We start from the raw sequence: 25,228 nt of genomic DNA on the forward strand, positions 1-25,228 counted from the left end.
CAGGAAGTCTCTGAACGCCAAACTGTCACCTGGAGAGCCAGGCTGCACGTGTCCTCCTTGTAAGGCTCAGGTGGTTAAGTCTGGAGCAGCTGAGGCTGTGACATTATGAGTCATGGTCCCCAGGTCCGATAGGGAACCAAGACAGGGTAGCCCAATCTGTGCAAAGTTGTCCACGCCAGCAGTCTTCCATGGACCAAGACAAGATTCAGGATGAGAAGTTGTTAGAAGAGAGATGATGATGGTTTTCATGTTTTGAGGCACGGTAGCACATGGCCCTAAGTGCAAGGGCCCTGGGGCCCACTGCCTGGCTTCAAACCCTAGCCCCACCACTTCCTATCTGTGACTCTGAGCTAGCAACTTCATCTCACTGAGCCACTTTCCTCATCTCTAAGAGAGGAATCATCATTGCACCTATCTCACAGTATTATAGGATGAAATGATGTAAAGCACTCAGCAGTGTTGGGTACACAACAAGCCTAACCATTAGCAGTTACTACTACCAAGTGTTACTTGGGGGACGGGGCTGTACGAAGCTCTCCAGGGACAGGACTTTACTCGGTCCTTATACCCACACTGTGAGGTTGGGTTCCTTTTCACAGATGAGAAACAGAAGTTTGGAGAGGTTAAGTGACGTGTCTGAGGCCACCCAGCTGATCAATGGGAGCTCCAGGTTAGGCCTGATTCCTAAACAGCTCCTCTTAACTACTCTATTTCCCCTGAACATGTGTTCCAGGGCATCACCAGAGGAGAGCATTTTATTAAATATTAGCCAAATCACCTGAAATCCACTGGGAAACAGAATGTACATCTTAACGTCCTCACTTGCTGAAAGTTCCATGCTGTGATGTGTTGTTACAGAAAGTGATATATCCACCCTCCCCCACTTTTTTCCTTTTATACTCTAATCTCATGACAGATTATACAATCCCCTTCTTAAAGAAACATTCTCCTCTTTGAAAGGAATATTTGGCACTTTGGGAGGCCGAGGCAGGCAGATCACGAGGCCTGTAGTTCGAGACCACTCTGGACAACATGGCGAAACTCCGTCTCTACTAAAAACACAAAAATTGGCCAGGCATGGTGGCGTGCACCTGTAATCCCAGCTATTCGGGTGGCTGAGGCACGGAATCGCTTGAACCCAGGAGGTGGAGCTTGCAGTGAGGGGAGATCCTGCCACTGCACTCCAGCCTAGGCAACAGTGAGACAGGGAGACCCTGTCTCAAAAAAAAAAAAAAGAATATCTGGGGTCTGAGATCCGGGATCCAACAAAAGGCTTTAACTCTTCTTTTGCAGCTATAGGTGATGATAAATCTACCCATTTCCTTTAAAGACTGATGTTGTCCTGGATAGCTTCAACTTCCTACCGCCCCTCTAACAAACTGCTAACAACACTTGTTTCTTAAGTCACACAAAGTACTGCTGGCCTGAAGCCACCTATCCCACCAATGCCATCTTCCCTGACGGGAAAACTGGAACACCACTCCTCATTTCCAGAGGGCTCGCTGGGAAACTGAGGTGTCAGGAGGTAGCTTAAGTGGGTACTGATCAGTGTCATCAACTTGACAGCTGTGGGATGGTGAGTCCGCTGTCCTCAGATACTACAGAATATACTATTAAGTGGGGCTGTCAGCTCAAAAATCTCACAGACCTGCTTGCCATTTAAGGCTGTTTAGCTTATCATCAAACCTTCCTCTTTGTCTAGCCACAAATAGCTACAGATGGACTGAAGGATAAATGTGAGCCCTCAACTATCCCAGCAGAATCTTTTCCCGGTGATGTTTAAAAAACATGAACCAGGTCTGTGCTGGTGCCACCCTGGCTGGAGCAGAAGAGACACACCAGATGACCTCCAGATAATGCTCAAAGCCAGTAAGAGGTGCCGGTAAGAGGTGCTTCTACAATGACCCCCAAAAGACATACTCTATCTAAGGCACAGACAGCTCCAGCACAAGGTGTTTGGCTTATGGATTTTTAAGACTTAGGATGATTAAAAGGAAACGAAGGGAAGAGAACAGCCTTTCCTGACCCAATTTAAGGTGTCACACGGGGAGCCTGTGCAGGAGGACTCACAAGACCACTTGAGTCGGTCAGGACAGGGCCAGACGCTCATCTGCCCCGCGCAGGCCCTGAATGAGGTCAGTAAGCATGGATATGTCAAAGTAAAAGGAATGAGTCTAGCTTCTGTTCATCAGGGATCCTTCGGGGGCTGCTGGCCCTTGCTATACGTTTATTAATTTCTTTTTTTTTTTTTTTTGAGACGGAGTCTCGCTGTGTCGCCCAGGCTGGAGTGCAGTGGCGCGATCTCGGCTCACTGCAAGCTCCGCCTCCCGGGTTCCCGCCATTCTCCCGCCTCAGCCTCCGAGTAGCTGGGACTACAGGCGCCCGCCACCTCGCCCGGCTAGTTTTTTTTGTATTTTTAGTAGAGACGGGGTTTCACCGTGTTAGCCAGGAGGGTCTCGATCTCCTGACCTCGTGATCTGCCCGCCTCGGCCTCCCAAAGTGCTGGGATTACAGGCTTGAGCCACCGCGCCCGGCCAGGTTTATTAATTTCTTAAAAAATGCACTGTGGCCGGCCTAGTTTCACTTAATGCCTAATGAAGGGAAAAACTGTTTACATAGCACGCCTGGGCCTGACAACTGAGCAGCTGAACTTAGCAAGATCCTTCACTTTCAAAGATGACACAATCCAGCAGCCTGGGAGGAAAACAATTCCTCTAGAAGCATGCCATTCCCAGGTGAAAGCGGCAGCAATTGAACATTGTGTTAAATAAGACAAAATCAGGCTAAGAAGGGATCAAACCCGAGGGGGAGAAAAGTTCCAACTACATCCTTGGCTACTGGGGTTTGTTGCATAACGTGCAAAGGATAAATGGGTAAGTCACCGCCCGATTCATGTGCACTTCGTACAGTCCAGATCTATGTCTATATATAAACTCCGGGCCTGCTTAACATTCTCCCCAGGGTACCTCAAATGCATCCCGAAGAGAATAGCCAGAGTCTTCAGCAAGCTCCCAGGGAGACGTCTCCTCCCTCGCTTACCCTGCTTCTGCGAGTCTCACTTCCATTCCTCGCTTAGGGGAGAGTGCTAGATTTTTCCATCAAAGGTCTCGTCACCAGGGTCTGTTTTCTCTCTAGTCTTCACTGGGAGGTAAAACACTCTGTGGTTCTATTAATAGGCTCAGTTTTCCAACCTGCAGATGAGACACCCTGGATGTAGCTATGGTGACCTCACTGATATGCCAGGCAATTTGTGTTAGGGACAGGTTTTAAGTCTCAGACTGAGGCTATGACTAAATGCTGACATTCACATCTACAGAGTACATACTGTGCAAGTGACCACGTAAGAGCTTTGTGTGTTTCATTTCATCTCATCAACTAGCTGAGACAGGAAGCATTATCATCCCCATTTTATAGAAGAGGCGACTGAGGCTCAGTTCAATTCATGTATCCAGCAGGTACGCAGCAGAGCCAGGATGTGAATGTGTAACCAGTGCCCTGCGCTGCTTCCTCACAGGAGCTTCACTGAGTGGCCAAGTTCAGATCTACTCACTTGACGAAGCACCTGGCAGATTACTACCCACCATGTAACACAGAGGTCATGTCTCAGAACTGTCACGTTTACTTGCCACAGCTTCTCCAAACAGAGATGTCTATTAAATTTCCAGCAGTAAAGCAGTGTGTTCTAGTAGAAAGTTCAGGAGCTTTGGAGGCAGACTGAGCTATACTAAATTCTGCTTTTTCGACTCAATAGCTACCTGACCTTGGACAAATTACTTCCTCTCTCTGAGCCCACTTTCTTATGTATAAAATACAGATACCACCACCAGTCTGGAGGAGTGCTGAGGCTTTACTGTGATTATGTAAAGGCTACATCTCTTTCCTTTCCTCCTGAGCCAGGGATACTGAAGGGCAGGCAGGAACCATGAGATGGCTCTGTAGGAACCCTGGAGCTCAACAATGCTGGAAACATGTACATGCGTCTTCCCCTTGTGTGGCTCTTATAATCACCCACCACCTGCTCATCAAATCTGGCCGACCTTCTTCTGGTCAACACCTTTAGATGTACCTGGTCCAGTTTGGGTGACTGATTCTACTGCCTAGATTACAGCTCTGAGGGCAAAACTCCTCCAGGGAGAGCACCACTTAGCAACACAGAAGTCACACAGCGCTTTTAAAAACACTTCTAACTAATTCATTCTAATATATTATTTCTTATGTATTATTATTTAGTCAACTAAAATAACTGTGAAGACTGTAGGAATGAGGGGGAAAGTTTTCTATAGTGCTACATGAAAATAAAACCTGTAATTGTGAACTTGTAAAGCTCCATAAACATATGACTATGGGTTATATGAAAATAGACAAAATTAATTGTGAGGGCTGGGAAATTGTAAATTTCCTTTTTTCAGTATTCTTTAATAATTCTCTTTCAACTTACAAAGTGTATGTTTTAAGGAAAGCCCAATGATGAAGATGTTGACTCTTAAGCAGCGTGCCTACGCCATTCCTGCCTGTGGCCCTCATTCTGCCTGCTGTGCCTTTGAAGGATTCGGCTCAGGAGGCTGGGATCAGCTTCCCTTCGCAGAAGGAGCCATACCAGGTTGGAAGTGGGGAGTTCCACTTCAACAAAGCCCTGGGCCACTGAGGGCAGGGAGCTGCAGGGAGGGCGGGTGGCTTTCTGTACCGCACACACAGCTGGCTGCCTCTTTTCTTTGAGTATACTTGGGCTGAGGCAATGAGCAAACACAATTGCTTCGCCTGCAGCGCCCTCTCGTGGCAGACTTGCCTCTAGGGACAGCAGCCAGGCAAGGCCTGCATGCCAGCCAGCATTGCTGACAAATCACTTTTGAGGCTCACAGTTGAACAAAAAAGTATGAGAATGAGTCACATTGCACATTTACATGTATGTCCTGGGAAAGGTTTGTGTCCATCACTTGAGGCAGGACCAATGGTCTGGGGTGGGGCAGCTGGGCATCGAAAGAGAAGCTGGAAGCCAAGGCTAACGTCCATCATAAGTAGTTACCATCCGCAGACTGAACCCCTATGCCAGGCTGTGCAGCACAGCTCAACGTGGCTTTTCAAAGAGGTATTCAAGATCTGGGGCACGCAGTCTCTGCTCTTTGTTTTTGTTTTTAGCAAAGTCTCTCAGCAGGGCCATGACTTCATTTTCAAATATTTCTGGGGCTGGTTTAGCTTCTGCAAGAGAAGAGTGGGCAGAAAAAATTATGCCATAATCAGTCAATGCTCAGGTATGAGAATCTTAAAACTTGAAACATTGGCCAAGAATCACAGATGGATATATAGACTGTCTCCATCCTTCTTCTAAATATACACGATGTTAGCCTATACCAGGGGGTGGCAAACTGTGGGAGCCTATATTTGCACGTCGTTTTATTGGAACAGCTGCTCCCAATGGTTTACATATTATCCATGCTGCTTTTGTGTTACGACAGCAGAATTGGGTACTTGCAACAGAGACCGTATGACTACAAGTAAAATATTTACTCTCTGGTCCTTTACGAACACGTTTGCTGACCCCTGGCCCGCACAATCTTGGCTGTACTATTTTGCTTTGCATTTGTCAATTCCATTGTTCCCCAGACATTGTGTTTTCCCTCGCAATGTATACATTTCTTGAAACAAAACCTCTTTCTCCTTTGTCAATCAGTTAGAGGTCCTCAGTTTTAAGAGACAGAAACTAACAACTCTAGTAAACTTAAGCAAAAAGGAATTTATTGGAAGGATATTAGAGGCACACAGAACTGTCATGAGCCTAAAGAACCAGATTTCAGTGAACGGGCAAAAAAGGTACTGAGTCAGAAGAATGAGAAGGTCAGCCTCAGTCTACAGCAGCAGGTCTGGCAGTGCACTGCTCCCTCTGACCTTTCTCTACACCCTCAGGACACTTATTTAAGATGCCAATGACAAGCAAAGCCTCCCACTGCCGAAGCCGAGGAAATGTGCTGCAGAATTACCCTTCCACCAACTCTAGGTATGATGCCAGGACAGAGAATTCCTCAAAACCAAGTCAGATTCTCCCTTATTCGGCACAGGGCCTGGCATCTAGTGAGGGCTCTGTTTGCATGTGACAATCAAAATCAGATCAAAGAGGTTTTGGCTTCCTCCAAGAATGTAGAAAGTTGGAAAGAATATCACACTCACTGTAACAAAAAAAGCCACGTAAACTACAAATATCATGACTTTTCTCAATGATGTCAGAGAGCTGAGGTCACAGGGTAACCCAACAGATGAAACCTAAGGAAAAAGAGGCCCTTCAAAGGAGAAACGAGAGCCGTGTACTTGCTCACCTGTGGCAGGCACAGGAAGAAGAGACACTGGACATCACACAAATGGGTAAAAGAAATTCAGCTAAAAAAAATTTTTTTTAAATGAACACAGACAGGGCCAGCCTTATGTTACCCAGGGTAGACTGCAGTAGATAGTCAGAGGTGCAGTTCTACTACTGATCAGCACAGGAATTCTGATCTGTTCCACTTCCAGCGTGGGCTGGTTCACCCCTCCTTAGGGAATCGGGTGGTCACTTGCTTCTGAGAGGTCAACATATTGATGTCAAGCTTATTACAGCAGACACCTGACCGGTATAGTGCACTGCAGCCCAGAACTCCTGGGCTCCAGCAATCCTGCTGCCTCAGCCTCCAGGGCAGCCGGGACTGCAGGCCTGTGCCACTAAAATTTGCAATGAATTGTTAAAAGCCAAGTGTGGGCTAGCATGAGTGTATAAAACCACAGACACAGGCTGGGCACAGTGGCTCACACCTGTAATCCCAGCACTTTGGGAGGCTGAGGCGGGCAGATCACCTGAGGTCAGGAGTTTGAGACCAGACTGGCCAACATGGTGAAACCCGTCTCTACTGAAAATACAAAAATTAGCCAGGTGTGGTGGCAGGCGCCTGTAATCCCAGCTACTCGGGAGGCTGAGGCAGGAGAACTGCTTGAACCCAGGAGGCAGAGGTTGCGGTGAGCCAAGATGGTGCCACTGCACTCTACCTGGGCTACAAGAGTGAAACTCCGTCCCAAAAAAATAAATAAAAAAAATAAAAATAAAACCCCAGACAAATGGAATATGCACCCACTCACAGGTTCTTCTCACAAAGGTGTGCTCTTGACAAAGACTGGGTAGAAAGCAGGAGGCTAGAAAGAACCTCCCTCATTGACGAAGACCAGGAGGAGGGGAAAAGCCAATGCAGCCAAAAAAATGCACATCCCAGTGCTTTGGGAGCCCAAGGCAGAATTGCTTGAGGACAGGAGTTTGAGACCAGCTTGAGCAACACAGTGAGACCCCATTTCTACAAAAACAAACAAACAAAAATAGCTGGGTGTGGTGGCATGCACCTCTAGTCCTACCTACTTGGGAAGCTGAAGCAGGAGGATTACGTGAGCCGAGCTTGAAGCTGCAGTGAGCTAAGATTGCACCACTGCACTCTAGCTTTGGCAACAGAACGAGGCCCCATCTCAGGAAAAAAAAAAAAAAAAAAAAGCATAAAGCCCAGTCTGGACTCTCTTCCTCTACCCCTATGGGAGAGGCACTATCACCGAGAAATCCCAGCTCCAAGACCCAGGACCACATGGGCTACCTGGGACGAAGGCTAGACCAGGACAACAGAGAGTGCCATCCCAACCTCTCCTCTCCTGAACCAAGCATCAAGTGGAAAGCAACAGGAAGGCTGCTGCACTGGGGGAAGACAAGAACATAGACAGATTCCCTCTGAGACACAGAAATACAAGGAAGGCTGAGAGCTGAAGGTAGAATAGGGTTTCTTAAGAGAAAGTCTTTACTATCTTACCCCAATGTCTAATAATCAATAGAAAATTACTAAAGACACATACACGAAAGAAGAATAAAACAACACACCATCAAGGGACAAAGAAATCAACAGAAGCAGATTGAGGGATGACCCAGATGTTAGAACTATCAGACAGGGAATTTAAAATGACTATGACTAATATTAAAGGCGCCTGTGGAAAAAGCAGACAAAATGTATAAACAGATGAGAAATTCTAGCAGAGAGTTGGAAACTCCAAAAGTCAAACGGAAATGCTAAAAATAAATACAGTAGCAGATATGCAGAATGATTTCAACAGGCTCATCATGAGATTTGGCATCATCAAGGACAAATTAGTGGAAGATAGGTCAAGAGATATGATCTAATACAAATTACCCAAACTGATATACAAAGAGAAAAAGGAGTGAAAAAACACAAAACAGAGAACCCAAAAGCTGTTGGACAGACTGAGCACAGTGGCTCACGCCTGTAACTCCAACACTTTAATAAGGGGCTGAGGTGGATGGATCACTTGAGGCCAGGAGTACAAGACCAGCCTGGCCAACATGGTGAAACCTGTCTCTACTAAAAATACAAAAAAATTAGCTAGGCATGGTGGCACGTGCCTGTGGTCCCAGTTGCTCAGGAGGCTGAGGCACGAGAATCGCTTGGACCCAGGAGGCAGAGGTTGCAGTGAGCCAAGATCACGCCACTGCACTCCAGCCTGGGTGACACAGCAAGACTGTCTCAAAAAACCAAAAACCAAAACAAACAACCCCCACAAAAGCTGTTGGACAATATCAAACCATTTAACTAAGTATAACTAGAATCCTAGAAGGAAAAGAGGGAGAAAACAAAGCAGAAGAAATGTCTGAATGGATAATAGCTGAGAAATTTTCAACAATAATAAAAGATGAAAACGCAGATCCAAAATGCCCAGAGAATCCAAAAGCACGATAAGTATCAAATAAATACCTATATATATAAATATCAAATAAATACCTACATATATAATATTGAAACAGCTAGAAACCAAAGACAAAATATTGAAAAGATTCAGAAAAAGAAGATACACACAAAGGAACAAAGATACAGCAGACCTCGTCACAAACTATGGAAATGAGAAAATAGCACATGGTAACACAAGAGGGAATGTGAAGCTGGCGACACAATGAAGGTAACCAGAGCAAAACCAAAGCCCAAACCCAGGGGAACTCTTGACTACCTGATCTTGTACACTAAGAGCTGGAGGTAGAAGTACATCTATTTAACAGAAGAAAAAACATTGTGACCTTCGAATTCTATATCCAGTGAAAGTATCTTCCAAAATGGAAAATCTGGCCAGGCGCGGGGGCTCACACCTGTAATCCCAGCACTTTGGAAGGCCAAGGCAGGTGGATCACTTGAGCTCAGGAGTTTGAGACCAGTCTGGGCAACATGGCAAACCCTCATCTCCACAAAAAATACAGTAACAACAAAAATTAGCTGGGCATGGTGATGCAGGCCCATAGTCCCAGCTATTCTGGAGGTGAGGTAGGAGGATCGCTTGCGCCCAGGAGTTGGAGCCTGCACTGAGCCATGACTGCACCACTGCATTCCAGCCTGGGTGACAGAGTGAGATCCCGTCTTAGAGAAAAAAAAGGGAGGAGGCGGGGGTGGGGGACAAATTTGAAGAGACACGTCACCAAATACACATAAAGGGCTGATAAGCCCATGAAAAGATCCTCAATATTATTAGTCATTCCAGACATGCCAATTAAAACTATAGTGATATACCAATATATACTTCTTGGAATGGCTAAAAACAAAAACAAAACCCTGATAATACAAAGTGTGGGTAAAGATGTGGAACACCAACCCCTCCCTTCAGGTCCAACACCTTGGCAATCACTGATATGTCCCTGTAAGTTTTGCCTTTTTCAGATTATCATGTAAACAGAATCACATTCTTTGAGCCCAATTATGTACTGAGTATGTACTCTTGAGTCTGACCTCTTTTTTTTTTTTTTTTTTTTTGAGATGGAGTCTCGCTCTGTCGCCCAGGCTGGAGTACAGTGGCATGATCTCGGCTCACTGCAACCTCCGACTCCCTGGTTTAAGAGATTCTCCTGTCCCAGCCTCCCGAGTAGCTGGGATTACAGGCACCCGCCACCACACCCAGTATTTTTAGTAGAGACAGGGTTTCACCATGTTGGCCAGGATGGTCTCGATCTCCTGACCTCATGAGCTGCCCACCTCAGCCTACCAAAGTGCTGAGATTATGGCGTGAGCCACCGTGCCTGGCTGAGTCTGACCTCTTTTGCTTAGCACAGAAGTTGGCAAACTATGCCCTGTGAGCTAAGAATGAGTTTTAGAGATTGGATCTTACTCTTGCCCAGGCTGAAATGCAGTGGCGTGATGATAGGTCACTGCAGTCTCTGAACTCCTGGGCTCAAGTGATCCTCCCAGGTAGCGAGGAATACAGAGTGCACCACCAAGCCCAGCTAATTTACTTTTATTTTTGGAGACAGGGGGTCTATGTTGCCCAGGCTGGTCCCAAACTCCTGGCCTCAAGAGATCCTTTGCCTCAGCCTCCCAAAGTGCTGGAATTACAGGTGTGAGCCACTGCATCCAGCCAAGAATGATTTTTCAATGGTTGGGGGAGAAAAATCAAAAGTATATTTCTGAAAACAGTATGAAATTCAAATTTCAGTGTCCACAATAAGGTTTTATTGAAACACAATCATATTCTTTTGTTTATCCGTTGTCTGTGGCTGCTTTCATGCTACAAAGGTCAAGGTTTGAATAGTTATGAGAGGCTGTATGGCCTGCAAAGCCTAAAATATTCACTCTCTATATTTACTATCTATATTACCTATTACAGAAAAAGCTTACTATCTATATTTACCTATTACAGAAAAAGCTTACTATCTATATTTACCTATTACAGAAAAAACATACTAAAAGTTTTATTTATTTACTTATTTTTGAGACAGAGTCTCATTCTATTGCCCAGGCTGGAGTGCAGTGGCCTGACCTTGGCTCACTGCAACCTCTGCCTCCCAGGTTCAAGCGATTCTCCTGCCTCAGCCTCCTGAGTAGCTGGGACTACAGGTACCTGCCACCACACCCAGCTAATTTTTTGTAGTTTTAGTAGAGACAGGGCTTCACCGTGTTAGCCAGGATGGTCAGGATCTCCTGACCTCAGGTGATCCACCCGCCTTGACCTCCCAAAGTGCTGTGATTACAAGCGTGAGTCACTGCACCCCGCCCTATTTATTTTTTTAAGAGAGTCTTGCTCTGTTACCCAGGCAGGAGTGCAGTGGCGTGATCTCGGCTCACTGCAACCTCTACCTCCTGGATTCAAGCGATTCTCTTGCTTCAGCGTCCAGAGGAGTTGGGTGCACCACCACAGGCAGCTAACTTCTGCATTTTTAGTAGAGACGGGGTATTGTCATGCTGGCCAGGCTGGTCTCAAACTCCTGGCCTCAAGTGATCCACCTGCCTCAGCTTCCCAAAGAAGGAGCATGTAATCTCATGCTGAGATTACAGGCATGAGCTACCACACCTGGCCTTATTATAAAGTTAAACATATACACTTACCACACGACCCAGCAAATCCTTCTCCTGAGTATTCACTCAAGAAAAACTAAAACCTATGTTCACAAAATCTGTATGCAAATGTTTACAGTGGCTTCATTCATAATCACCTAAAGCTGGAAACAATCCTAATGTCCCTCAGCTGGTCAACAAATGAACAGACTGTGGTACATTCACACAATGGAATATTACTCAACAACACAAAACAATGAACTACTGATACAAACAACAACGAGGATACGAATCGCAAATGCATTATGCTAAGTCAGGGCAAACTTGTTCTGTAAAGGGTCGGAGAGTAAATATTTGGACTTTGTTGGCTTTCCAGTGATTGCATAAGGCTCCAGACTCTGTCTTATCACTCTTCATACCTGGAACCCATAGACAATGGCTGCTACTTTCTGATACAAATATTGAGACACAAAAACAGCAGTCACAGAGTGTGGCAGAAATGAATGACACGTCCCCTAATATCCAATTTTCATCGATAACAGAATCTCCAACATAGCTGGGCAGATGGAATAGACTATATTATTTTTCCTTATGGTTAGATGTAGCCAAGTAACTAAGCTGTGGCCAATGGCAAATAAGTGGAAGCATGCTGGACAATTTCCTGAGCGGGATCTACCAAGGAGGGGTATGCACTTCCACACACTTTTTCCGGGCTGAAATGTGAACAGGACAGCTCCAGCAGCTGTCCTGCATCAAGAAGCAGACAATACATGCTAGGATGAAAGAGCAGCAAGTTGGGGTGACCTGTACCCATGACTTTTTGAAGCCCCTCTATGAGCTCTGGAGTGTGCCTTCCTCTGGACTGTTGTCATGAGAAAGACCGTTCTACCTGGTTTAAGCCATTATTATTTTGGATTTTTTTTTACTCATAGCCAAAGTTAATCCTAACTATACACAGTTAGAATTCATTCCTCATAAAGGCAGTGTCTGAATGAAACTTTTTTTTTTGAGACATAGTCTCACTCTGTTGCCCAGGATGGAGTGCAGTGGTGCAATCTCAGCTCACTGCAATCTCTGTCTCCCAGGCTCAAACGATTCTCTTGCCTCAGCCTCCCAAATAGCTGAGCTTGCAGGTGCCCGCCACCTTCCTTGGCTAATTTTTGTATTTTTGTAGAGATGAGATTTCCCTGTGTTGGCCAGGCTGGTCTCAAGCTCCTAACCTCAAGTGATCCATCCGCCTCAGCCTCCCAAAGTGCTCAGATTAGAGGCATGAGCCACCGTGCCCGGCCAGAATGAAACTATTGAGGAGTTCTGGCTATGCAGACTTAGTTGTCTGATTCCACTCCATTCCCAGCATGGTTCTTCTTCAACCTCTGACACTGTGAGCTTCACATACCCTTCCACTAAACTCTTTTTTGCTTAAGTGAGACGGACAAGTTTCTACTTTGTCTTGCAAATAAAGAACTTTAACTGATAAAACAAATTTTATACACTTAACAAAAATTTGAACAGTGTTTGGGTTGAGTGTCTACTTCATGAATAAAAGAAAAAAATTATAGGCCAGGCACAGTGGCTCATGCCTGTAATCCCAGCACTTTGGGAGGCCAAGATGGGTGGATCACCTGAGGTCAGGAGTTCGAGACCAGCCTGACCAACACAGAGAAACCCTGTCTCTACTAAAAATACAAAATTACCCAGGTGTGGTGGCGCATGCCTGTAATCGCAGGTACTCAGGAGGCTGAGGCAGGAGAATCGCTTGAACCTGGGAGGTGGAGGTTGCAGTGAGCCGAGATTATGCCATTGCACTCCAGCCTGGGCAACAAGAGTGAAACTCAGTCTCCAAAAAAAGAAAGAAAGAAAGAAAAAAATTATCTAGGATACAATTCTAGACTCAAATCAGCCTAAACTGTCCTATTTTCCCATTATGCTGCTTATCGTGCCCAGTACCTGTGGCCCAGTAGTAAATATCCCAGTCATTACTAGGCTCATTAATCAGGCGGTCATAGAGGTTCAGCTGCTTCTCTGTCATGTGCTGCAGGTGTTCTTTAGCAAAAAGGCTAAAACAAGAAAGAAAAAAAGAAAAAGAGGTTGAGGCGGCTATGTCCAATAAAAGAGAAGTGACACCAAGAGTCCTACTCCCAGGAGTCTCTCTGAACCTACTCTGGCTCAGGAGGCTGCCTGATTTAAAAAAAAAAAAGACTCCTAGTCCCATACCTAAGAAGAATGCAGTTTTCCAACATTCCCCTCTTTCTGCTCTCATAGAGCAGGCGGGCTCTTTTGGTTTCTATGGATTCATCAGTTCTCTCCTGCCATGGAGGCAAAGGGATTTCAATCATGTCCTTTTGGGAATCTGTTGGGCTGTCACCTCTGTAGAAGCGTCTGAATGATGTCACGCTGAGCAAAGGAGACAATAGGCTGTGCCTTGACAGAGCAAGCATCTGAAAAGAACAAACCAAAAACATCTTTACAGTAATGACAACTATCATCACTATCATTTACTAAATGCTTACTAGGTGCTGAATGCATTCAATCACATTTAGTCATGAGGAAATTATGCTGCTGGCCAGGCATAGTGGCGCACACCTGTAATCCCAGCACTTCAGGAGGTTGACGCGAGCATGATTACTTGAGTTCAGGAGTTCGAGACCAGCCTGGGCAACATAGTGAGACGTGAGACCCTGTCTCTACAAAAAATACAAAAATTAGCCAAAGTGGGGTAGTCCCACCATGGTGCCTGTAGTCCCAGCTACTCAGGAGGCTGAAGTGGGAAGACCATCTGAGCCTGGGAAGGTCAAAGCTGCAGTGAGCTGTGATCGTACTACTGCGTGCCAGCCTGGGCAACAGACCCTATCCCCCCGAAAAAAGAAAAGAAATTACGTTGATATTGTCCCCACTTTACAGCCAAGGAAAGAGAGGCTCAGGAAGGGTCAATAACTCACCCCAAATCATCCAAATAGTAACTGCAATTAGAATTAAAACGCAGTCCTAACTGCAAATGTGTCCTTAACCAGTTCCTTTCCAGAAACTATGCCAGCAGAAATAATTTTTCCTTCCTTTGCACTCCCTTAAAATCCTTACAGTATGGTTTATACTCGACTCACTCACCTGTGTCAGATCCTGAGCACACAGAGACAGCACGACCCCTCATCCCCCACAGGCTCCCAATCCAGAGAAGTGGATAAACTATCAAGATATGATGTCAAGGTGGTGACCTCAGCAAGAGGTGAAGATGGTGGAGTAGGAAACCCCAGATCCTCCTCCCCTGATGGAGACACTGAGCCAACAGCAACAAACAAACCAATTCCCTATGAGAAATCCAGAAACCAGTAAGAGGCTCCTGCTCCCCAGGTGAGCACAAAACCAGTTGCATCAAAGCCAGCAGAAAAATTTGTAGCACTCATATGCCAGTCTCTCCCCTCCCTGCCCAAGCATGATCATGAGATAACCCCCAGCTCGTAGCTTCTACCTGAGATGGAAAGAGAAGACTGAGAAGTATGTATAATGTTCGGACCTTTGGGGGATCAGGTTTCTGTTTTGTTTGAATCCAAGTACTGACGGAAAAGGGCGGCAGGTTGAGGGAGAACAAAGAACCATGGAGAATAAAGGTGACAGTTTAGACTGGCAAGCACTCACTCCCTCATCACTCATCCTTGGCTCAGTGCAGAAGCAGCAGGAGAAAACTCCCACCTCCCAGCTTCTCCCTAGGGAGGGAAAGAGGTGCAGTGTGCATCCAACATTCTAGCTTTTCAGGGGCTCCCTGGGGAACTGGTTTCTGTCTCTAAGCACTTGAAAGGATCTAGCACACTCTAAATGCCTGGTGGTTTGCTGCTGATCCAGAGGTTCCCTGAAACCACAGAGAAAGGCCAATACAGCCCGGTGGCCTCTCCCAGGGTTAGGGGGAGTGGAGTGTGCATCTAACATTCTGACTTTTTTTTTTTTTTGATATTGAGTTTCATTCTTGTTGCCCAGGCTGGAGTACAATGGCATGATCTCAGCTCACGGCAACCTCCACCTCCCAGGATCAAGTGATTCTCCTGCCTCAGCATCCCGAGTAGCTGGGATTACAGGCATGCCCCACCACGCCCAGCTAATTTTGTATTTTTAGTAGAGACAGGGTTTCTCCATGTTGGTCAGGCTGGTCTCGAACTCCCGACCTCAGGTGATCCACCCACCTGGGCCTCCCAAAGTGCTGGCATTACAGGCATGAGCTACCACACCCAGTCATAACAGTCTGTCTTTTGGGGAAGCTACCAGGGGGACTGGTTTCTGTCTTGCCCAGCTTGGGGCACTGATGGGACATGGCATACTCTAAAAGTTTCGAGGCCACCGAATAAGACAGCTGGGAGACTTGCAGCAGCTCCAGAGAAACTGCAGTATCACAGGCAGACACTAGAGGGAGCAAGAAATTACGAGCTCCTGCAAAAGGAAACCGGCAAATCCCTCTCATTGGGAATTTACATCCACAAGTCCAGAAAAGACACATCCTCAGGAAAGGATTGAGAGGCCCTCAGAATCTCTATCCATGCTGACTGGTGCAGGCCAATCACCAGTACAAAGACCAGGAGAGACAGATGATTTTTCAAATGCAGAAATCACCAGTACAAGTTACCAAGTACATGAATAAAGAGGGAAACATGGTCCAATGAAAGGAATGAAATAAATCTCCAGAAATGAACCTTAAAGAAACAGAAGTATATGAATCACCTGATAAAGAATTCAAACTAGTCATAATAAAGATGTTCAATGAGCTTTGGAAAGTGATGCTTGAATAAAATGAGAATACCAATAAAAAGACAGAAAACATTAAAAAATAACCAAATAAAAATTTTGGAGCTGAAGAATACAGTAACTGAATTGAAAAATTCACTAGAGGAGGCCAGGCATGGTGGCTCACGTCTATAATTGTAGCACTTTGGGAGGCTGAGGCTGGAGGATCACTTGAGCTCAGGGGTTTGAGAACCAGCCCGGGCAATATAGTGAGACCCTGTCTCTAAAAAATAAAAATATATAAAAGTTTAAAAATTAGGCCAGGCGCAGTAGCTGACGCCTGTAATCCCAGCACTTTGAAAGGCCGAGGCAGGTGGATCACGAGGTCAGGAGGTGGAGACAATCCTGGCTAATGTGGTGAAACTCCATCTCTAATAAAAAATACAAAAAATTAGCTGGGAGTGGTGGCGGGCGCCTATAGTCCCAGCTGATAGGGAGGCTGAGGCAGGAGAACGGCGTGAACCTGGGAGGCGGAGCTTGCAGTGAGCCGAGATCGCGCCACTGCACTCCAGCCTGGGCAACACAGCAAGACTCTATCTCAAAAAAATAAAATAAAATAAATACAAAAATTTACTAGAGAAGATCAATAGTAGACCTGATCAAGCAGCAGAGCCAGCAAACTCAAAGCTAGTCATTTGAAATCAGTCAGGGTTTTTCCTAAAAAAAAAAAAAAAAAAAAAAAGAATGAGAAAGAGTGAAGAAAGTCTTAGGGACTTCATCAAGGAGATCAATATACACATTATGAGAATCCTATAGGAGAAAAACAGGGGCAGAAAGCTTATTAGAAGACATAATTGGCTGGGCTCAGTGGCTAATGCTTGTAATCCCAGCACTTTGGGAGGCTGAGGTGAACGCATCGCCTGAGATCAGGAGTCCTAGACCAGCCTGGCCAACATGGCGAAACCCCGTCTCTACTAAAAATACAAAAAGTAGCCAAGCATGGTGGCGTGTGCCTGTAACCCCAGCTACTGGGGAGTCTGAGGCAGGAGGACTGCTTGAACCCAGGAGACAGAGGTTGCAGTGAGCTGAGAACGTGCCTTCGCACTCCAGCCTCGGTGACAGAGTGAGACTCCATCTCAAAAAAAAGACATAATGGCTGAAAATCCCCAAAGTTGGGGAAAGAAGTGGACATCCAGATTCAAGTCCAACAGATCTCAATTAGCACAAACCCAAGGAAGTCCACACTGAGACATATTTTAATCAAACTGTCAAAAGTCAGAAAAAGCTGGGTGCAGTGGCCTGTGCCTGTAGTCCCAGCTACCTGGGAAGCCGAGGTGGGAGGACTGCTTGAACCCAAGAGTTAAATTACAACCTGAGCAACAAAGCAAGACCCTATCTCTTTAAAGTCAGAAAAGAGACACCAGGGATGTACATGCAGAGAAAGGTGAGGACACAGTGAAAAGGTGGCCATGTGCAAGCCAAAGAGTGAGGCCTCAAAATAAACCAAACCTGCCAACACCTTGCTCTTGACTTCTAGCCTCCAGGACTATGAGAAAATTAATTTCTGTTCTTCAAACCACACAGGTTATAGCAGCCCCAGTAAACTAATACAGCATGCAATGAAAATTCAGATTCCCAAGCCCCACCGTAAACATTCTGGATCAGAATCTCCAGGACTGGGCCCTGACGAATGAATTTTTAACAGCCCTCTAAGAGATTCTGATGCAGACTGAAGGCAGGGATTCCTGCTTTCTGTACTAAAATAACATGGTTGAGTAATTTCTACAGAAATGAATGCGGATGGGGAGGACTATCATCATCAGTACAAGGAAATTATTCTAATAATTGGGATGTCTTATTATTTTAGCCAAATTTCACCCTTTTTTTTCTGTTAGTATCAAGGCAGAATTCCATACAAGAAACAATAATGGTTGTCACATAGTTCCAGGGAATTGTGTGACACTGTTACGAGTTGCATTAAAGAAATTATCACTGGAAATTTCTATTGGAATATATTTGTCTTTGCAGGCAGGAATAGCTCTCTAATTATAAAAAATAGCTGGGTGCAGTGGCTCAGGCCTGTAATCCCAGCACTTTGGGAGACTGAGGTGGGCAGATCACTTGAGGTCAGGAGTTCAAGACCAGCCTGGCCAACAGAGTGAAACCCAATCTCTACTAAAATACAAGCATTATCTAGGCATGGTGTCCTGTAGTCCCAGCTACTCAGGAGGCTGAGACAGAAAAATCACTTGAACCCGGGAGGCATAGGTTGCAATGAGCTGAGATTGGGCCACTGTACTCCAGTCTGGGCAACAGAACGAGACTCCATTTCAAACAACAACAACAAGAACAACAAAATGCAGCCTAGATAGAGCAACAATAACAACAACAAAATCCCCAAAACTCTAAGAATAAAGGTTTCCAAGACATTAAAAAAAAATTTATAAAAAATAATTTCACGCTTCTCTGGCTCATATTTTATATCCTGTCAGTTAAAGACAGTTATCTTTCCAAAAACAAACTGTCAAAAGTCAAAGACAAATTTTGGAAGCAGCAAGAGAAAAAGCAACTTATCACATATGAGAAGGCCTCCAAAAGACTGTCAGATTTCTCAACAGAAACCTTGCTGGGTAGGAGTGGGATAATATAATTCAAGACGCTGAAAGAAAAGAATTGCCAACCCAACATACTATATCTGGCAAAGCTCTCCTTTAAAAACGTTGGAGAAATAAAGACTTCACCAGATAAAAGCTAGGGAGTTCATCACCACTAGACCTGCCTTACAAGAAATGCTAAAAGAAGTCCTCCAAGTAGAAAAGGAAAGACACTAGACAACAAAAGAAAATCACGGCCTATAATCCCAGCACTTTGGCAGGTCAAGGCAGGCGGATCACGAGGTCAGGCGTTAGAGACCAGCTTGGCCAACATGGCGAAACTTCGTCTCTACTAAAAACATGAAAATTAGCGGGTGTGATGGCACACGACTGTAATCCCAGCTACTCAGGAGGCTGAGGCAGGAGAACTGCTTGAACCCAGGAAACAGAGGTTGCAGTGGGCTGAGATCACGCCACTGCACTCCAGCTTGGGTGACAAGGCGAGACTCTGTCTAAAAAAAAAAAAAGAAAAAAAGAAAGAAAACATAAAGCTCACTGGTAATGGTAAATATATAGACAAATACAGGGCTGGATGTGGTGGCTCACACCTATACTCCCAGCACTTTGGGAGGCTGAGGCAGGAGGATCACGAGTTCAAGAGATAGAGACCGTCCTGGCCAACATGGTGAAATCCCGTCTCTACTAAAAATACAAAAATTAGCTGGGCCTGGCGGCACACACCTACACTCCCAGCTATCTGGGAGGCTGAGGCAGGAGAATCGCTTGAACCCAGGAGGTGGAGGTTGCAGTGAGCCAACATGGCGCCACTGCACTCCAGCCTGGCAACAGAGCAAGACTCCACCTCAAAAAAAAAAAAAAAAAAAAAAAAAAAATATATATATATATAGACAAGTACAGAATACTATAATACTGTAACTATGGTATGTAAATCACTTTTTATTTTGGTATAGAAATTAAAGACAAAAGTATAAAAATAACTATAAAAATTTGTTAATGGAGACAATATAAAAAGATGTAATTTGTGACACCAATAACATAAAAGGGGTCATAAAACAGCAGAGTTTTTGTATGCAATGGAAATTAAGTTATCAATCAAAACAGATTGTTTTGTTTTACATAAGCCACATGGTAATCACAAAGAAATACCTGTGTAAGACATACAAGGAAATGAGAAATTCATTTCTCAAACTATGTGACTACAAAAAGAAAAAAAAGTCAATGAAATATAAAGGATGACAAGAGTGGAAAAGAGGAGCAAAAAAGTTGTAAGACAGAGAACAGTTTACAAAATGGCAACAGCAAGCACGGTTAACCCTCCACATCTGTGGGTTCCACACCTGCAAATTCAACCAACTGCACACTCAACCAACTGCACACTCAACCGTGGATCAAAAATATTCAAAAGAAATAACAAATAATACAACAATTAAAAAAACTGGGATATAGTATAACAAGTATTTACATAGTCTTGACATTGTTTTCGGTATTATAAGTAATCTAGAAATAATTTAGAGCATATGAAAGGATGTGTGGGGTGGGGGAGACATACCTAATGTAAATGACGAGTTAATGGGTGCAGCACACCAACATGGCACATGTATACATATGTAACAAACCTGCACGTTGTGCACATGTACCCTAGAACTTAAAGTATAATTAAAAAAAAAAAAAAGGAAAGAAAAAAAAGAAAGGATATGTGTAGATTATATGCAACTACTATGCCATTTTATATGAGACTGAGCATCTGCAGATTTTGATATCCACAGAGGGTCCTACAACAGTCATCCCATGGATACAAAGGGATAATTGTACTTCCCTATTTTATTTTATTTATTTTTTGAGACAAGGTCTCACTCCTAATGCCCGGGCTGGAGTGCAGTTGCAAAATCATAGCTCATTGCAGCCTTGACTTCTCAGACTCACTCCCACCTCTGCCTCTCAAGTAGCTGGGACTACAGGTGTGCACTACTACACCTGTAAATTTTTTTAGTAGAGAAGGGGTTTTGCCATGTTACCCAGGCTGGTCTTGAACTTCAGGCCGGGCGCGGAGGCTCACGCCTATAATCCCAGCACTTTGTGAGGCCAAGGTGGGCGGATCACGAGGTCAGGAGATTGAAACCATCCCGGCTAACACGGTGAAACCCAGTCTCTACTAAAAATACAAAAAGTTAGCTGGGCATGGTGGCAGGTGCCTGTAGTCCCAGCTACTCGGGAGGCTGAGGCAGGAGAATGGCATGACTCCGGGAGGCAGAGCTTGTAGTAGTGAGCTGAGATCACGCCACTGCACTCCAACCTGTGCAACAGAGCGAGACTCTTGTCTCAAAAAAATTAATAATAATAATAATAAAATAAAATAAACTCCCCAATTAAAAGACATGAAATGGTTGAATGAATTTCTAAAAAAAGATTCAACTATATGCTGTACAAGAGACATTTTATTAAAACCTGGAAATCAACAGCAAAAGAAAAGCTGGAAAATTCACAAATATGTGGAAATTAAACAACACACTCTTGAATAATCAATGAGTCAAAGAAGACATCAAAAGGAAAATTAGAAAATATCTTGAGACACGCCGGGAATGGTGGCTCACGCCAGTAATCCCAGCACTTTTTGGAAAGCTGAGGCGGGAGGATCACTTGAGGCCAGGAGTTTGAGACCAGCCTGAGCAACATAGTGAGACCCTGTCTCTACAAAAAAAAAAAAGAAGGAAAACAACAAAAAACAAATAAAAAGTAAACATCCTGAGATAAACTACAACCCAACATATACAAAATTATGAGATGCGACAAAAGCAGTAGTAAGAAGGAAGTTTATAGTGTAAACACCTACATCAAAAAAGAATAAAGATCAAGTCCCTGGGTCTATAGGAAAAAAAAAAAAAAGAATAAAGATAGGGATGGGGGTAGGAGGGGAAGATAGAGGCAGTTAGTTATTTTGTAACAGCAGGATAGGAAAAAAGAATAACAAGTTCCAGTGCTCTATTACATATTAGAGTGACTACAGCTAATAACACTGTACTGTGTATGTCAAGATGGCTAGAAAAAGATCTTGAAAAGTTATCACCACAAAGAAATGATAAAGATTTGCGGTGATGGACATGCTAACTACGCTGATTTGATTATACAATGTACACAAGTATTAAAACATTATACTGTACCCCCATAAACACGTACAATTATTATATGTCCGTTATAAACAAAACAAAGAGCTCAAGATACTATGTGAAACCACGAAAGGCATTAAAGACTAAAGAACGGGGAGAAGGGGCGCCCAGAGGAAGTTGGGCTAACCCCGCCTGGGACGTAGGTGAGAGGTGAATTGAGTCTTGGAAGATGACTTATCGTTTAAGCAGTTACTTTCAGACTGGCACACAGTAGGCTCACCAAAGAATGGAAGCGACCTTTATTTCCTGAGCTGCAGAATCGGCCTCTCCCTGGGCCTGCCCTTGCCCTAGGCTATCGGGCAGACGAACGCTCCCCAAGATAAAGACCACAGAAGAAGACAAAGCGTAATCCGCGCTGCCGCCCGCCCCGGACGCTAGAACGTTCTTTCTCCTCACCTGCGATGAAATCGAGAACACTGTGGACACCGCCATTTTGCCCATCTGCACCGGAAAACGGCTGCCCGGGCACTTCCGGGAACTCCTAGCCGCACTGCCAGCCGACTACGCCAGCCACGGAGGACCTGAGGCGGAAGGTGCGTCCTTGCGTATGCCGGAAGTGGCGGTGCGTGTGACGCCGGCGGCGGGGGGGCGGGACCTGGGGCGGAGAGCGGTTCGCGCGCTTCGGGCCTAGTCCGGACTCGCCGCTGCCGCCGCCATATTCCCGGTAACGGGGGCGCGCGGCCGGGGGCAGGTTGGGCCGGAAGAGGGGTCCGGGCCGGTGCTGAGGCGGGGAGGGGGTCGGTTGAGATGGGACGGCCGGAGTCTGCGGGCGGAGGGAGGCGCTGGCCTTTGAGGGAGGGGGCAGAGAGAGCGCCGGGCCGGGTGTGTGGGGAGGGAGCGGGGCGGGCCTAGCTGGGGGCGAAGAGTAGGCCTGGGTGGGGAGCAGAGGCAGCTGGAGTAGCTTGACACCCGGGGGCCCTGGCCGGAGCCGCTTTGGGGCCTAGGCAGGTGCGACGGACAGGGGCTGCGGGCTTCGCCGCGGTCTTTCTTCGCAACGCGGTCCTAGGGCCCCTAGGAGCCGAAGGTGGGACTTTTCCGTCGCGCCATAGGCAGCTGCGACGCCGACGCGGCGCTACCCGGGTCGGGCCCGAGGGTGATGGGCAGCGACCCCCGGTGGCCTGGGAGAGCGGGGGGCGGCGCGAGGCCGGGGGCGGGGCGGAGCGGGTGGGGCCGAGCTCGGGCCGCTAGGATGCTGCGTCTCTGGAGATGGGAGGTTAGCAACCATTGCCCTCCTCCCAGGCCAGGACCCTCATGCCTTCTAATTCTTGCATTTTTCCGAATCCCGCAGTGGCATCTTCCTTACTTTGTCCATCCTCCGGGCTCGCAATCTTCCTTCCGGAGCCATGTCAGAAGGAGTGGACTTGATTGATATATATGCTGACGAGGAGTTCAACCAGGTGAGGGGTCATCAGGAGCTTTGGGATTTTCCTTGATCATCTGAGGAATCATTTTCAGCAAACTGGCAGTAGTTTCAAGCTGTACCAGTCCTAGGCTTGAACACACGTCTATCCGGTCTAAAATTTTTCACCTGCAGAAACTTTAAAGACTACACTCCGTTCCTCTTTATGTTAATTTGAAGCTCCAGGCTTAATTTTAAAGGCTTTGATTTAAGAGCAAATAAAAAGCAGGTGTAATAGAATGGTTAATCAACCTGTGGAATTTACTCCCCAAGAAGCCAAAGTTGGATGTCAGACTAACCACACTTAAAAATCAAAAGTACATTTGCTACAGTATTCATGAGGACAGTGTTGATACCTGTTCCTTTACATTCTCAGCCTGCAGCTGGAGAAGTATAGTCCCCTCCACCAAAACAGTGCAAAAACAAAGTAGAAAAGATAACTTTAACATTTAGTTTCAACTCCATTCCAATTAAGTTTTACTTGCTTTTATAAGTAGTTTGACTCCAGTCATGAGAAGTCCACAGGCATTTTGGTATAATAAATTGTATTGATTAACTTTAGTTTTTCTAGAGGGAATAAAAGGGTAAAGACGTTAGACACACCATTTAGAAGACAGATACAGACTCATGCACATACCCTCAGTTGGATTTGTTTTTATTGTACCAGGGAACATTATACAGAAATTTATCTAGAGCTGGGCACAGTGACTCTTGACTGTAATCTCAGCTGCTCCGGAGACTGAGATGGGAAGATTGCTTAAGGCCAGGAGTTCAATACCAGCCAAGGCAACATAGCAAGACCCAGTCTCTACAAAAATGTAAAAAAAAAAAAAAAACACAACTAGATGTGCTGGCTTGTGCCTGTAGTCCCATCTGCTCTGGAGAGTGAGGCAAGAGGTACTCCCTGAGCCCAGGAGTGCAAGGCTGCAGTGAGCCATGATTGGGCTGCTGCATGCTATCCTGGGCAACAGAGCAAGATCCTCCTGACTCTTAAAAACAAGAGAAATTCTCTCAAAGGAATAATCTTCCATGCAGTTCAGTTTTTCAGTCTTGAGGTCAGTTCTCAAGAATGTTCCAAAGTTTGTATTGAAAACTTACTAATACGTTGCCTGGGTTATTTTCAGCACCATTCTACATAAGTTAAGCTGGCTCTTCCCATTTGCATCTTCCAATGGGTACACATAAGGACCTGGTAAGAGCATGTAATGAATAGGCTAGAAAAGGAATGTTCCCTGGTTGGACCCTGACTTTGATATGAGGCAACAGAAGAGGCGGATACATGCCATTTATTTTTCACTTGGCATAAGTTTACATTAAACTCTATTTTTTGATGCATTATGGATTTGTAACATGGAAATTATAAACCATACACAAAAGTAGAATAATGTAATGGCCTTGTACCCATTATACAGCTTCACCAATTATACATTTTAATGGCAGGTTTCTTGTCTGCTCTGGTTAACTGTGGTCCTTTAAATATAGCTGCTGATTGTCTTAAATACATGAATTTTCCTTTTCTTTTTTTCTTTTTTGTTGAGATGGAGTCTCTCTGTCACCCAGGCTGGAGTGCAATGGCATGATCTTGGCTCACTGCAACCTCTGCCTCCCAGGTTCAAGTGATTCTCCTGCCTCAGCCTCCTGAGTAGCTGGGAGTAGTGGGCCACTACGCCTGGCTAATTTTTGTATTTTTAATCGAGATGGGGTTTCACCATGTTGGCCAGGTTGGTCTCGAATGCCTGACGTCGTGATCTGCCCGCCTTGGCCTCCCAAAGTGCTTGGATTACAGGCATGAGCCACTGTGCACAGCAAAAAAAAATTTTAATTTTAAATAAATCCAATAGTTATAGATAAAAGAGAAAAGTTCCAGATGTTAATTTAGTTGCAAAATCATTGTTTTCCATATTCACTTGAATCAGACTTTTACTACCTTAGAAAAAAAAAAAACAGTCTTGCTGTGTTGCCTAGGCTGGTCTCTCAACTCCTGAGCTTAAGTGATTCTCCCACTTCAGCCTCCCAGACTGTTGGGAT

General features: G+C 45.3%; 2 protein-coding genes across 14 annotated transcripts in view; one reads left to right on the forward strand and one right to left on the reverse strand.

The window, feature by feature from the left end:
- SDHAF2 (succinate dehydrogenase complex assembly factor 2) lies at positions 1–22,329 on the reverse strand. 2 transcript variants are annotated; one of them, XM_033206640.1, is made up of 4 exons: positions 22,198–22,329; positions 13,530–13,753; positions 13,263–13,372; positions 1–183 (listed from the first exon to the last, which is right to left on the reverse strand). In XM_033206640.1, the coding sequence occupies exons 1-4, from the start codon at positions 22,240–22,242 to the stop codon at positions 104–106; spliced, it is 459 nt and encodes a 152-aa protein (XP_033062531.1). In that variant the 5' UTR covers positions 22,243–22,329; the 3' UTR covers positions 1–103. The 2 variants fall into 2 exon arrangements, with proteins under 2 accessions (XP_033062531.1, XP_033062530.1); XM_033206639.1 differs by lacking the exon at positions 1–183 and adding an exon at positions 4,372–5,196 and having other exon boundaries at positions 22,198–22,325.
- A 5-nt stretch (positions 22,330–22,334) lies between these two features.
- Positions 22,335–25,228, forward strand: part of CPSF7 (cleavage and polyadenylation specific factor 7) — a 28,963-nt gene continuing 26,069 nt past the window's right edge. For 3 of the 12 annotated variants that reach the window (XR_004436065.1, XM_033206626.1, XM_033206629.1), the window contains exons 1-2: positions 22,335–22,465; positions 23,090–23,198. Coding sequence is in view for 5 of the 12 variants with exons in the window: in XM_033206626.1 (XP_033062517.1) it covers positions 23,145–23,198 (54 nt within the window). In the remaining 7 variants the exon portion in view is untranslated. Of the gene's footprint in view, positions 22,493–22,675; positions 22,826–23,089; positions 23,199–25,228 lie in introns of those variants that run through there. The other 9 variants (XM_033206631.1, XM_033206633.1, XM_033206634.1 and 6 more) reach the window with 7 other exon arrangements.

The sequence above is a fragment of the Trachypithecus francoisi genome, unplaced genomic scaffold, assembly GCF_009764315.1.
Source record: "Trachypithecus francoisi isolate TF-2019V2 unplaced genomic scaffold, Tfra_2.0 Lachesis_group8, whole genome shotgun sequence".
In the NCBI taxonomy this organism is placed as follows: Eukaryota; Metazoa; Chordata; class Mammalia; order Primates; family Cercopithecidae; genus Trachypithecus; species Trachypithecus francoisi.